The following is a 14,330-nucleotide window of genomic DNA, read 5'->3' on the forward strand; positions in this document are numbered from 1 at the left end:
CCTAGATGTTTTGGCCATTCTTGTCTTTCTTACCCTCTTGTCTTGAAGGTCCTTGTTTGCACCATTGCTCAAAAGTGTCTTCATTGCTGGGACATTATTCACCGCTGCAGCCCAATGTAGTGCAGATTTACCTATAGAAAGAGCAAGGAGAAAACAAAAATGGATGGGAACATCGACCAAGCAAGAAGATCGCGACCGATCGTCAGGAAGTAAGGAAACAATAAAGCTGCTATCGATGAACATCAATGACCATTAGAGTCCAACGCTAAGTCTACATTGCCCGAGGCTTCACCGAGATTAAATAAATGTGTAGGAACATACCCCTGTTATCAGAAGCTCCAATATCTGCACCACATGCAACAAGTTCTTCCACCATATTTTGTACAGGGAGACGAGAGGCTAAGATTAGAGGTGTACCCCCATCATGCATTCGAGCGTCAATATCTGTCTGGCGGCATCTCAAGAGGGTCTTGCAGAGAAAGAGAGAGGGAACAAGTTATTTATATGGTAAACATCTTCGTGACCATGACTGTTTGTCTAAAATCTGTGATGTGTATGATTCTCCAACATTTAATTTTCGTTTCTCCAGTCTTAACAAGTTACCTGGAAAACGCCCAGAGCATCAGCGGCAATAGCAGTATGAAGAGGGGTCCTTCCTAGCCGGTCTTGGACGTTGGTATCAGCTCCGGCATCTAACATACACTTAATAGCATCTTGTCTGGAAAAACGAGCAGCAAGATGAAGAGCTGTCTCTCCCGTAGAATCTATCTGGGCGTTGAGACTGGCCCCTTGGCCAATTAGGTCTACAATAACACTCGCTGAGCTTTCAACTTCTGGTGGATCTACACCTCCACCAACAGGTTCTGAACCTCCTCCAGCACAGATAGCGGACATTAGTGGAGTCACTCCGTCTATAATGGAATAAAGTAAAAAAATTAGCAAAGTACTAAAAATAGAACAACTGATACCAAGGGAGAAAAACGGGAGCACCTGGAAACTACTCCAACTAACATGTTGGGGTGTGGAAGGGTAGAGAGAAGAGTTTTGGAAAAAAGCTAAAAACCCCACACCTGGACCCCTCACGTCAATGTCTCTGCCATCTGTGTCCTCCTGGGGTGGGGTTAAAGCAATGCATTGTGGGAGTCGAACTCCAGCGTCAATATGTTGTTGACTCCACTGTCGATGATCAAGAATGGTAGGGTCTGTATTAAGCTGGAAGATCAAAGTAGAAAAGATGAGTTGTAGACAGGAGGCAAAAAAACTGAAAATTTTAGAAAATTTGAGAAATTGTCGTCTTACTTTTACTCTTCTAGATTTAGGTGGCACAATTCCTTCTTCTGGGCCTGAATCATCATACCCGGAATCATGTTTTAGCGGTCTAAAATAGAGTGAAGAAATTGGGTAATAAAGCATTATACAGAAACGTAAGGCCTTGTTCACGCATGTTACATGCCGAAAAACGCATCAAAAACGCATACTTTAAAGAGAACCTTTCACCTCCCCAAACATGTAAGGCTAAGTGCGGCATGTTATAGGAAAGGCTTCACAAACACGGTCCCACGTAAAATTATTTTTCTAACTCCCTCCGTTATTTACATATCGGTGCCGTTATATTTGGCGCCCGATATGTAAATAAGCCCCTCAACGGTCAATGGGGCATTTCTAACTAACTAAAAGGCAAGCGGGCGTGATGTCTCCACTCTGACACTGTCCAATCAGCTGTGAACAGTGTCAGGGCGGCTTGCGCTGTGTTCCCTCCCGCGAGAACACACACAGACTTGGTGGTTGTGCCGCAGATAGCGTGGGCGCGCACGGCCGTTCAGAAACCGAATCATTCTTTACAAAAACAGTACAGGGGGTAACAGAAAGAGAGGAGGGGGAGGAGGAGGATGAAGCTGCATTCTGTGAGAGGGGTGAGGAAGTCGGGAGACAACGATAACCAACATTGTTTTCCCAATCATTAGTGGTTCAAAATCTTTTATATTGTGGAAAATATTCGGATTTAAAGAAAAAAAATGGAATGCTCATCATATAATGGCCAAACGTTTATATTTTTGGCCAGCTTTACAAAAGTCTCAAAGATGCATTGGGGAGGTGCCTGGGAAGGGTTAGGATTAAAGGGGTTTTCTGGAAAAACACATTGATGGCCTATCCTTAGGACTGGCCATTAATGATTTACCAGCCCCTGTGTCCCTCACCAATCAGCAAACCTAAGGGTCTAGAGAGCACCGCGGCTTCTTCAGCACATCTGTACATGTGGCCATGCTTTATACTGCAGCTTAACACCATTGACTTGAATGACCATCAATGTGTTTTTTCAGAAAAAAGCCAATAGGAAACAATAACGCTATGATTTTCTGCTAAAGGGAGGGCCAAACAAGTACTAGGACTCAGGATGGGGGGAGGGACCGGCACCAGAAACAAGGGGCCCGATTTTTATTTTGGCTATAATATATAATAAACAATTTATATTTGTTTCATGGTGTCTGTAAACTTTTCATGGATTGATATAAATGCAGAGGTTATCAAGCCCGAGAACTCAAGAAATTGGCAAATTTACTTACTTAAGACGAACAGAATCTTCACCCACAGGTTCTCGCCTCCTATTCCCTTCTTGTGCTCGATGCCGGTTGAAGCCGGACGGTAGCCATAGTGTGCCATGCTGACGCTTCCTGCTGACTTTCACCCCAATGATCACCACAGCTATCACAACCATTGCAAAAACAACACTTACTGGCAAAAACCATGGCGCCTGATGAAATGGGATTGGAGAGCTTGGGGAAGAGGACGGTTTTATAAAACCTGATATAAAAAATAAATTGTAAAAACAAAAGTTTAGGTCAAAATAAATTGGGAGAAGTATGAAAATAAGATGACCCTAGACATCTAAAACCTGAGGAAGGATCATTAACGAAACGGAATCATTAAGAAAAGATCTGTCTCTTGGCATCTGAAAGTTTTGATTTGGTTTTAATAGTTTCGGCCAACTGTTGGGTAGGATTGTCTTGTGTACAATTGATTCCAATGACCACACGTGTAGCATAACTTGAGAACTATGGATTGACCAGGTTGAAGTATTCGCAGAAACTTCTTCTATTTTTTAGTTGGATGTTAAATTATGGATAAACTCGTTCATGTCGAATGCCTTTGACTTCAATGGGAAATCGTGTTGGAAGAAGGCCTGGTCTGTGAGCCAGCAGACGTAATGCTCTATGTCTAGCTTTAGGGACACAATGGTCTAAAGAAAGGACTTGGAAGTTAGAGAAATTGGTGCGGTCAAAAATTGGCAAGTTTTTCAGCTTTTAAAGTAAATATTCGGTGTCTAGTTTAAAGGGGCACTGAAGTTAAGATCTTATCTGAATTGTTATCTGAATACAATATATTGTTCCCTGTTAGAAGCTCTTTCGATTTTCTTTAATACCAAAACTAAACGAAAATCTAGAAAAAAAAGTCATTATTGCATACTTACCAACATTTGAATGCCCATTTTTTGGGCACTTCTAAGCCCTGACCTAAATCTATGAGGCATTCCTATAAACCCTTCCAGAAACACCCATATTGGGGGGCACGTTCTGCATACACTCCGCCCCCTTGAGGTCAGTTTTGTGGGACAATTACAAGAAAAACAATTACAAATTTGACTTCAAAGATTTCCATAGTCTTCAAGCTTCTCCATTTAGCTGTGCAAAACTTTCTGTAAATGGCGCCTGTATTCCACTGAAGGTTCGTGCCAACCGTGGAGAGAATTTCAGCCCTGCAAGGTTATCGTCAGAGCGATTATTTGGGACAGTATTTACTAATTTACATCCGGTATGAACTTACTTGGAGCAATATGGCTCACTTCCAGAAAAGTATATTGCAGCGCCGTCTCATTCAGAGCCTCTAAGAAGTGTGCCGCCTCTTCTGCGGTGTCAATACATGAAGAGGATGGACAGCTGGCGCCAAGTATCTCCACGTACAGGACACACCTGGGGAAAGGATGGCATTAGACACAATGGCTTGGTGTATCTCCATCTTCTTGTCAGTTCCTTGTCGTCCCACTTACCCAATTGTCTCTTTTTCCCCGTATTCCTGCCCCGCATCAGTGGCTTTCTCATACTTCCATCTTTCCAAATTCTCTGGAGCCAAGTCTTGAGGATTATTTTCTTTACACAATCTGAATAACATATCTCCATCGTTGTCTTTTGCTAGTCGTAACCTTGCGTGGAGGCTCATGGAGAGAAAGCGCAGTAGTTTAATGACATTGTGACGGTGGAGGACAGAGGCATTATAACTCAGCACCAGGATGACTATTCCTTCAGGGTGCTCATGTCCGGAGCAGTCACCTCCATCCCAGCCACATTCTGCATTATCACATCCCTTCTCACAGTGACCATTGGCAAAATGATCGAGGCAATACTTGTCATACAGAAGACTGTGGAAAGAGGGAGATCACGAAGTGAGAGAAGGAACAATACGGAATCGGTTGCTGCCTGTGTAATTGTCAGTCCTCATCGTAATTCTAGCTATAGTATGGCCATACCAAGAATCCGGTAGATCAGGAGGGAGCCATGGTTCCCACCAAGACCCATGGTGCTTTCGGGAATAGCTTTTTATGTGATATAAGTGATCTCCGCAAACCTTCAGGCCATTATGACTGGTCCTTTTAGAACATGAAATAGGTCCATCCCTAAAAGGGTTGTACAGGATTACAAAAACTTTGCTGCTTTCTACTTAAAACAGTGCCACGTGTGGCTACAGGTTGGGCGTGGAATTGCAGCTCAGCCACATTCGATTCAATCAAACTGAGCTGCAATACCAGGCTCAACCTGTGGACAGGTGTGGCGCTGTTTCTAAATGAAAGCAGCCATGTTTTCTAATCCTGTACAACCCCTTTAAATGTTTCTCAAACAACAAAGACAAGAAATAATATTGCAAGATCCCTGAGACACAGTATCAGCAACCATGGAAAATATAACTTTACTATTGACAGACTTAGGGCCTTATGCCTCTTTTGTGCCACCAGGTCCTTCTGAATTCATGACTTACTTGCAAATTCCTGTAACGTTACAGTCAAACCCATCGTATAGGCACGCCTTATTGTTACATTGCTGGTCACAGATTCCATTTCTGAAGGTCCTCCGACAATCTACGTGTGGACATTGTTTCCGGGGTCCCTGGGGATGTGAGGAGGTAGGTCCCACATAATGTTGGCATTGAGGTCCAGTAAAACCATGGGTACAATTACAATGTGGTTTGCCATCCATTCCCAAGACACAAGTTCCACCATGATAGCAAGTGAATGAAGTGCACATGTTGGTAGTGCAGGTGGGTCCCAAATACCCCTGAGCACAGATAAAGAGAAATTGAGATGAAGATCCCTTAGTATGGTCATGATTCAGATTATATCATGAAAATCAATGTAACGCAAGAGTTAAATTGAATCTGTAACGTATAATTATATGGCTGAAGCAATTTCATGTACGTATTTACTTAAATACTGGGACCAACAAAGAGATTTCTAAAAAAAAAATAAAAAAATTGTAAGAATTTCAAATTAGGGGCAGGATCAGACTACACACAGGGGTAGTTTGTAGTCTGTAATCATGGCAACACATAAGTTTGTACATGAGCTGTGTACATAAAATCCTAAATTTTTATTCAAGATGATTTGTTAATTTTTTATTTTAAATTCATTGGAGCAATAAAAATGGTTGAAAAATGACTTGGTGTTTAATAAAAATCTGAATTTGCAAAAAAATCATAACCTGCCATTGTTGTATATTTTATAAAGTCATCTAATCATACAATGTTTTTTAGAGACACCTAGAGGTCAGTTTTACACGAAAAATTGTTCAGAATATCTGATGGTCATTTTCATCAGTACAATCTTCACGGCAGAGTTTCCTTTCCCCGGCAGCAGCGTTGTCTCGAGAAAGCCATGTGCTAGGCAGACATATGTCATGTAAATGTACAGATACCGCTGACAATAATTTACAGCCATCTCTCCTGACCCCTCCATAACTATGCGGTTGGATAGACGGGGTGTGCATGTTTATTTCTAAGGGGAGAGGTGAATAAGCAGCTGCCAAAGAAACCTCTAGCAGCGGCTTATCTACAGCAAAGTTTTGGCCACGTTGGAGTTCCCCCTACATCTCCTGTCAGGGGACTGTTGGGTGCCCCCATAGACATGAGATTGTACAATACTGCAGAAATTGCCACCAGTCGCTTGTTTCCAAGCCGTCATAATGATTATTGCCCAGTGTAAATGAAGAAGTCAGTCTGTTAATGGGATGCTGGGAGTTCTAGTCCATCCAGAAGATGAGACGTTGCCTTCCTCAAATATAATTTAATTAGAATGATTGTTCTTAGCAATTTTCCTATAGGCATCATGGAAGATTTGGAGCCGTAGTGCTGACTAATCATTGATAATTACCTTTGGACAAGTGCACGTGAATCCAAGATTGGTGTTTACGCCCACTGCACAGAGTCCGCCATTCTCACACGGGTTATTGTCACAGACTTTGATTAGATGTTCACACCTCTGACCTGTGGAGAGTGCAAAATGTACATAAAGTATAATAATAATAATAATCATAATAATAATCATAATAATAATAATAATAATAATAATAAGAAAACTGAACATAGAAAAGGGAGATTAAGAGAAACGCTTCCATCTGTTGTAAATAAGTGGTGACGGTGTCTAGACAATCCTATACTATAGGGTACATGTGTGTCTTTACAATACAACCTTTTAAAGTGTAGCTAAACTTTGACAAAGTTTGTATTGGTGGGGGTCCGAGCACTGAGACCCCCACCAATCGCTAGAACGAAGCCGCTGACGTGTTCGTGTGAGCGTTCAGCTGCTTCGTGTCTATTCGGCTTTTTCTGGAAAGCCGATGTAGCAGAGTCATAGACTTTCTATTGAGTCAGTACACCGATACATTTATTTCCGGAAAAAGCCGAACAGACACGAAGCGGCTGAGCGCTCACACGAGCACTTCAGCGGCTTCGTTTTAGAGATTGGTGGGGGTCTCAGTGCTCGGACCCCCACCAATCTAAACTTCTGAGATGTCACTATGAGATGTCAGAAGTTTGTCAAACGCTTAGCTACACTTTAAAGTCTGAGTCAGGGTCTGCAAAATGAATGGTAAATGGCATCAAGCTATATTTTGACATACAGTATATGCTGATTATACGTATAGTGTATGTTCACTGTAATTCCAATATCGTTGAAGGAAATTGAAATAAGAAAATCGGTTGCCGCGCAGCAGTAAGTTTGTGTAGTCTGGACCGCCCCCTAATTGCCTTGTTACAGATGTGAGGAGGCGGTCCAGACTACACATAAAGACAACTCTCTGCTGCAGCATCTTCTCCTGGTCAAAGAAAGCTAAAAAGTTAGTGAAAGTATATTACATTATTTTTAGATTCACCACCAATTCATGAAAAGGTTTTTTTTAAAGAGAATCTACTCTCTAAATATTATCTGCATGGAAACACTCTTTAATTAGGACATGATATATTACAAAAATGGCATTTGGTCTTTTTTTCATACATACCATATGTTGGGGAAAATGGACGTGGCTTTTAAAGTCACACAAAGCACCACCCATTTCTCAATTTTTTTTATTACTTATCCAATAAGAAAGGTGTTGGAACACCCCAATACCAGATTCATGAACAGGGCATGCATACTTGGGGAGTGACTGGCATACTAAGCACTAATACATTTCCCCCACAGTGGTTGCATGTCATCAACAGTTTAATATGTCTCATGCTCAGTACGCAAACATTTGTTTGTAATGCACTTTTCTCACATTGGATTACGGCTGACATTACTATTAGGGTATGTGCACACACACTAATTACGTCCGTAATTGACGGACGTATTTCGGCCGCAAGTCCCGGACCGAACTCAGTGCAGGGAGCCGGGCTCCTAGCATCATAGTTATGTACGATGCTAGGAGTCCCTGCCTCTCCATGGAACTACTGTCCCGTACTGAAAACATGATTACAGTACGGGCCAGTTGTCCTGCAGAGAGGCAGGAACTCCTAGCATCGTACATAAGTATGATGCTAGGAGCCCGGCTCAATGCACTGTGTTCGGTCCGGTACTTGCGGCCGAAATACGTCCGTCAATTACGGACGTAATTAGTGTGTGTGCACAACCCCTTAGTATAGAAAACAGTTTCTGGGAGAGAGAGGTAACGGGCTTTACCGGTATAATTTTGATGGCACTGGCACTGGTAGCCATTGGTCACTTCAACACAGGCAACTGTCCCTCGCGGGTCACACGGGTTGAAGAGACACTCATTCACATCCCCTTCACAGCGGTCTCCTACATAGCCTTGAGGACATATGCAAGTATAACCGCCAACTTTATCCAGACAAGTGCCCCCATGAAAGCACCGGGGTTGAGTGGTGGCACAGTCATCAATGTCGGTTTCACACCGGGCTCCTGATAAATAAAGAAAGAATATATGACCACAGAGCTGACACTCGTCTGTGCTTACTATTATTTTTAATTAGCATATATTGTGGAATTGTGTCTGTCCTTGTTGTGGGGGCGCTGTGGCTGTACATATTAATGGGGTTGTCAGTGGCATTCCTGTCCATGAGCTGCGTCTGGTATTGCAATTTAGATCCATTCACTTGAGATGCAATACCAGGTACAGCCTATGGACATGTGGGGCGCTGTTTATAGAAAAAATAGACCCTTTTTTTTCTAATCCTGCACAACCACTTTAGGCTGTTTCTGCTCACGTTCAGCCAGAGCTGAGAAAAATTTTAGGCATTTGCATTTATAATGTGGCCGGCAAACCGCTTCTTCTATAGTTGGTAACAAGCTGCCACCCACAGCAGGGCCGGCTCTAGGTTTATGTGGGCTCTTGGGCGACACAGAGTTAGTAGGCCTCTTTGCGGAAGAACTCCTGGTAGTCCCACACAACCTCCCTCCCTGTAGTTGGCGCCTTTGGGGTTCCCTCTAGGAGAGGAATCCCCAGTCAGAGCATTGACGATGCTCAGACTGGGGATTCCGCTTCAGGAGAAACCCCTGACGTTGTTGCCAATATTTGGACAGTGTTGTCAGGGGCAACCCCAGAGCCATAGTCCTGGGCAGAGCACTACTAGCACTCTGCCTGGGACTCCTGCTCTGCTCTTGACATCACTGTCTATATATATATATGGACAGTGATGTTTGGGGCTTCCCCAGAGACGGAGTTCCGGAGCAGAGCCGCTAGCGCTCTGCCTGGGACGCCTTCTCTCCCTCTGACATCACTGTCCTTATATGGACAGTGATGTCAGGGGCTTCCCCAGAGATGGAGTCCTGGAGCAGAGCCGCTTGCGCTCTGCATGGGACTCCTTCTCTCGTCCATATATGGACAGTAATGCAGTGACACCGGCAACGACAGCACCCGGCGGCCGAGTGGGTGCTAATGCCGGCCCTGGCCCACAGCCTAAAGGACATTCACAATGGTAAATTCTATATGGATCATTTTAGATCTTTGCTTGGTCATTTGTATTGTGATATGCCAAAACTCTATTGTGTATGTCCCCCCGTGAATATCTTCAGGCAGCTTTCACAAAAATTTTCATGCAAGGACGTCCAAGGTGACTTACTTCTTACATTGGCTGATTTGTGTGATAATATATAGGCTTTTATTTAAGGGCCCGGTCACATCTGTGTTGGAGGCTCCGTTATGGGCCTCCGTCGCTGATCTGGACAAAAGTACTGGAAACAACAGAGCAGCATGCTGCGCTATTGTATCCAGTAAAGGTATAGACACCCTGACGAAAATCATTAAAGTCAATGGGTTTGGTTGGGCGCCACTGGTGCCTGTGGGTGCAATGGAACCGGCGTCCTCTCACGGAGCAGAACAACATAATGGTGAGAGCAGCGGTGAACAGGTCCTAAACCAGTAAGTGTTGCCCAATCAGGATTACTGTCCTGCCACAGGGCTGGGACAAGGGGTAGGCAGAGTAGGAGACTGGCTATGGTGCCAATTAAATGAATGATTTTCCATCCAACATCTGTGACTCAGAACTTCGAGAGCTAATGGTGTGGAGTGCATTCTGGAAACCCTGTCTTTGGCAATAAGAGAGGTTGTCCCGCTTCTGCATTACTTCTTCTTAGTTTTTATGAACCTCACATCTTAATCCAATCAGTCAATTTGTGAACTGTTACAACATCTGCACTAACCTTGAGTTCCTGAAGGACATACACAGTGATAGCTGCCACCTTGGGGAACGCACACTCCATTGTGTTGACATGGTAGGGGTTGGCATGGGTCTCTTTCTGAGCAGGTTTTTCCTAAGTAACCAAGGGGGCACTAAAAAGCGGAAAATTATTCATATAAGTGAATATTCAACAACCCAAACCGAATATTTAATTTTGACGAGAAAAAAAATAAGAAAATGTTGAAGCCCCATCTTTTATGCTCTCTTTGATGTATGTGTAGAGGTTACTGGAAAATTTGGTCTAATTTCACGCAACAATTTCCTTGACAATGGCCTAATTAGCATTCATTATATTGAGGATTATGCCGCATTGAACATTAAAGAATACCTGTCTCCTCTCCTGACATGTCGGTGTTAGTAAATAATTGTATTCTCCATTAAATAACAATTCTGGAACATATTTTCTTAGAACTCTGTATTGTGCCGTTTTTCTGTTATTCGTCCTAGAAATGAATAAATTTACTTCTGGGTGTGACCAGTTGGGGGTGTGTCCCCACAGAGACTGCCACTGTCCAATCAGGGCTGAGAGAGTGAGACTGTGTAGGGACACTCCGCTTTGACAAGGTGAATAACACCCAGTTGTCAATTTATTCATACATTTCTAGGAGGAATAACAGAGGAAGGACACAACGCAGAGTTCTTCGAAAATATATTCCAGAATTGTTATTTCATGGGGAATACAAGTATTTACTAAAATAGACATGTCAGGAGAGGGGACTGGTCCTCTTTAAGGACCATAAGGTCAGCCTGCATAATCTGCCGCCCACCAATTCCAGGGAACAATATAAGGCAAAGAGCGATAGAGAAATAGAGTTTAGGTTTCCGAGTCCATTTGAGTAGACTTCCATTAGATGAGTGCAGTTTAATTCTTTCTAGTTGTGTGTTTCTGGAGAATATTAATTTACCTGGCAGGAAGGTGACCCCGAAAGTTCCCAGCAATGGCCGCCATTTTTACAAGGGTTTGGCTGGCATGGATCAATCTTCTCTTGGCAAAGAGCACCAGAATAACCAGGGAAACAGCGACACATATAAGACGTATCAGAGTCCACACAGTGTCCATGTCCATTACATAGAGAGTCCGGGTTTATTCCTGTGTGTGGAACATAATATATATTATAGCAACTGCATTTCCCTAGTGTTTTTTTGATTGGGTGTCATATTTTAACACCACTGGGAATAGTATTACCTCATGGAAAACTAGGTAATAGGTTGTGCCCTAGACATATTTAGAGATTGGAAATCCACTTTATGATAAAAATGCCTGCACCAAGGTGGTAAAACCGGGAGAATCACGAGTGTACTTGTAGGTCACAGATGAAAAAAAAGCTTATAATGTCAATCTGCTGCTATAAAGGCCTGCATTATATGTTCTTGTATAAAAGTAAGCATAAACTCAAGGACATAATATTAACGCTTTATTGTGGCTTCACGTTGAATATGAAGTTCAGTTCTGGGCAACAGTTTACAAAAAATGATGTCTTGCAGTGAGAAAAGTGAAAAAAAGGTGAAACAAAACTGATGAAGACGGAAGGGAGTAGAACAGAAACATTTATAGAGGGACATGAGAAACTTATTCAAATGTAGAAATAGCCAATAGAAAAAATACTGTGAGCAGATGTTCCGTGTAAGTTGCCTAAAAAGTCAAAAGGGCAAAAAAAATTATAATCTTCAACAGGAAAGTCTTCTTTACTGTAAGAGCAATGAAGCCCAACAATCAACCAATGCTTCTGGAGATTCCTAAATGCTTTCTTCAAGCAAAGTAACATAAAAGTATATATAGAAATAAGTAGTGAAATGTTGATCCAGTCTGATCGCCACTCGGAAAGGATTTTTTTTTTCCCCCACCATCCTCTATTTTTGTGTCTGAACTTCATGAATATATAGTTTGTCTTCTATGGAATGGTATATAATAGTTTACAGTTATTACCTCTGGAAGCTGTGGCCTTGCAGGTCAGAAGAGAGGTCTTACAATGACTTCCAGCCCATCCAAGAGCACAAAAGCAGCGGTAGTTGGTCCCTGTCTGGGAGCAGGATCCTCCATTTTGACACGGTCTACGAGCACAGAAATCTACGGTGTCCTGGTTACATAATAGTTAGAAGAGTGAACGATGGGATCAACATTTTTTATGAGAAAATATCAAGCAGTGTAAGTAACATAAGTCTGTGGACAATGTACAGATGAAGACCATGACTTGAGCAAATTTTTTTCTAGCATTATTGGTGTAGTGAAGTCCAGTGAACGTCATCTGTGGGATTTATGAGGTATTCCGGGGACTTGTTCTAATAACTTTAGTGAACTTTCTATGAAGAGTTGAAGAAACCACGATACCAGGACAAAATTGAGTAGTAAGATTCAATCATGCATTGCCAAACCCTCATCAGTCTTAGGCTATGTTCACACGGCTTAGCAAAATATGTCTGAAAATACGGAGCTGTTTTCAGGCGAAAACATCTCCTGATTTTCAGACGTTTTTGTAACTACTCGCGTTTTTCGCGGCGTATTTTACGGACTTTATTGGAACTGTTTTTCAATGGAGTCAATGAAAAGCGGCTCCAAAAACGTCCCAAGAAGTGTCCTGCACTTCTTATGAGCGGGCGTCTTTTTACGCGCCGTATTTTGACAGCGACGCATAAAATAACACCTCGTGGGAACAGTTCACTGTAAAACCCATTGAAAGCAATGGGCAGATGTTTGTAAGCGTAATGGAGTCGTTTGTTCAGGCGTAATTCGAGGCGTAAGATGCCAGAATTACGTCTGAAAACAGTGCGTGTGAACATACCCTTAAGTTGTGTTCACACATCGCGGTGAAATCTTGGGCTTTGCTGCATAAATCGCAGCAAAACATGCAAATTGACTCGATGCGTGAAAACACCATTATAAATGCGGTCATTGGTCTACAAGCAGCGTTGGGAATGGTGAAAGCGATTTTTGCCAATTTGAGACGTATCCTGATGAATGTATATACAAATGACTTACATTCTGTATATTTAGTTAACTTGTGTCATGTTCCATTGCATTCTGAATTATGGAGGTATCCTCCCTTAGAGACATTGATTATAGGGAAGAATATAGTACTATATGGAGGTACCATACAAGTGCACTATGGGTGTGTAATAGAGCAGTAGGGCTGTGCCAGGCTCAATCGGCTTACTGTATAATCCAACAACGTTGTCAATGGACCTGCTCCGTATTCTAATCAACTTTACCATTAAAATATATTCCATTTTCTAAATAAGGTCTTATATTGTTGTTACTAACCTCGCAGTTGTCCCCTGTGTACATCTCAGGGCAGGAGCAGATGTAGCCTCCTGGAACATCATGGCAGGTGCCCCCATTCTTGCATGGTTCTGGTTTGCAAAACGTCACCTGATCCTGACACTGGCTACCTGTGAATTTCTCTGGGCATAGACAGGTGAAGGAGGCAATGCCATCCACACAGGTGCCCCCGTTAAGACAGGAGCTAAAATATACAACATGGATAAAGGTAACAAAGTAGGGTTGTTCTTATATCCCTCTAACCTTTAAAGAGGACCTGTCATTAGGTCATATAAGTTGAACTGGTTTGCTAATCTGAACTGATTCCAGTGCTATTTTTCTTTTCTTCCTGGAGCCCCCCAGTCCAGACATATGGCCCACTATTTTGTTGGCTCTCTATATACTAATTTGCTGTAGTTAGCTAATGGGGTGGAGCTAGCTTTCCTGCCTGTGATGCTGACCAATCAGCATGAGGCAGCTTGAGGGTAGTTCACTTCCTGTTGGCTAACTACAGCTAATTTTTATAGATGGAGCCAATACAACAGTGGGCCAGATCTCTGGAATGGGGGGTCCAGGAAAAAAAGAAAAACAGCGCTGGAATCAGGGAGACAGCGCTATTCAGGTCATAAAACCAGTTCAACTTATATCACCTAGTGACAGGTCCTCTTAAACTTAAAGAGGCTCTGTCACCAGATTTTGCAGCCCCTATCTGCTATTGCAGCAGATCGGCGCTGCAATGTAGATTACAGTAACGTTTTTATTTTTAAAAAAACAAGCATTTTTGGCCAAGTTATGACCATTTTTGTAGTTATGCAAATGAGGCTTGCAAAAGTCCAAGTGGGTGTGTTTAAAAGTA

General features: G+C 42.6%; 1 protein-coding gene across 1 annotated transcript in view; it reads right to left on the reverse strand.

Annotated features, from left to right (window-relative positions):
• The window catches only part of NOTCH4 (notch receptor 4), a 58,877-nt gene that overhangs the window by 2,454 nt on the left and 42,093 nt on the right, over positions 1–14,330 (reverse strand). The window contains exons 17-31 of the mRNA XM_075836442.1: positions 13,478–13,679; positions 12,146–12,296; positions 11,124–11,308; positions 10,181–10,310; positions 8,201–8,440; positions 6,416–6,528; positions 5,029–5,324; positions 4,046–4,414; positions 3,823–3,968; positions 2,565–2,802; positions 1,300–1,378; positions 1,071–1,212; positions 604–911; positions 322–469; positions 34–131 (exon numbers count right to left, since the gene is read on the reverse strand). Of these exons, the coding sequence (XP_075692557.1) occupies positions 34–131; positions 322–469; positions 604–911; positions 1,071–1,212; positions 1,300–1,378; positions 2,565–2,802; positions 3,823–3,968; positions 4,046–4,414; positions 5,029–5,324; positions 6,416–6,528; positions 8,201–8,440; positions 10,181–10,310; positions 11,124–11,308; positions 12,146–12,296; positions 13,478–13,679 (2,845 nt within the window). The remainder of the gene's footprint in view (positions 1–33; positions 132–321; positions 470–603; positions 912–1,070; positions 1,213–1,299; positions 1,379–2,564; positions 2,803–3,822; positions 3,969–4,045; positions 4,415–5,028; positions 5,325–6,415; positions 6,529–8,200; positions 8,441–10,180; positions 10,311–11,123; positions 11,309–12,145; positions 12,297–13,477; positions 13,680–14,330) is intronic.

This window comes from Rhinoderma darwinii, chromosome 8, assembly GCF_050947455.1.
Source record: "Rhinoderma darwinii isolate aRhiDar2 chromosome 8, aRhiDar2.hap1, whole genome shotgun sequence".
Taxonomy (NCBI): Eukaryota; Metazoa; Chordata; class Amphibia; order Anura; family Rhinodermatidae; genus Rhinoderma; species Rhinoderma darwinii.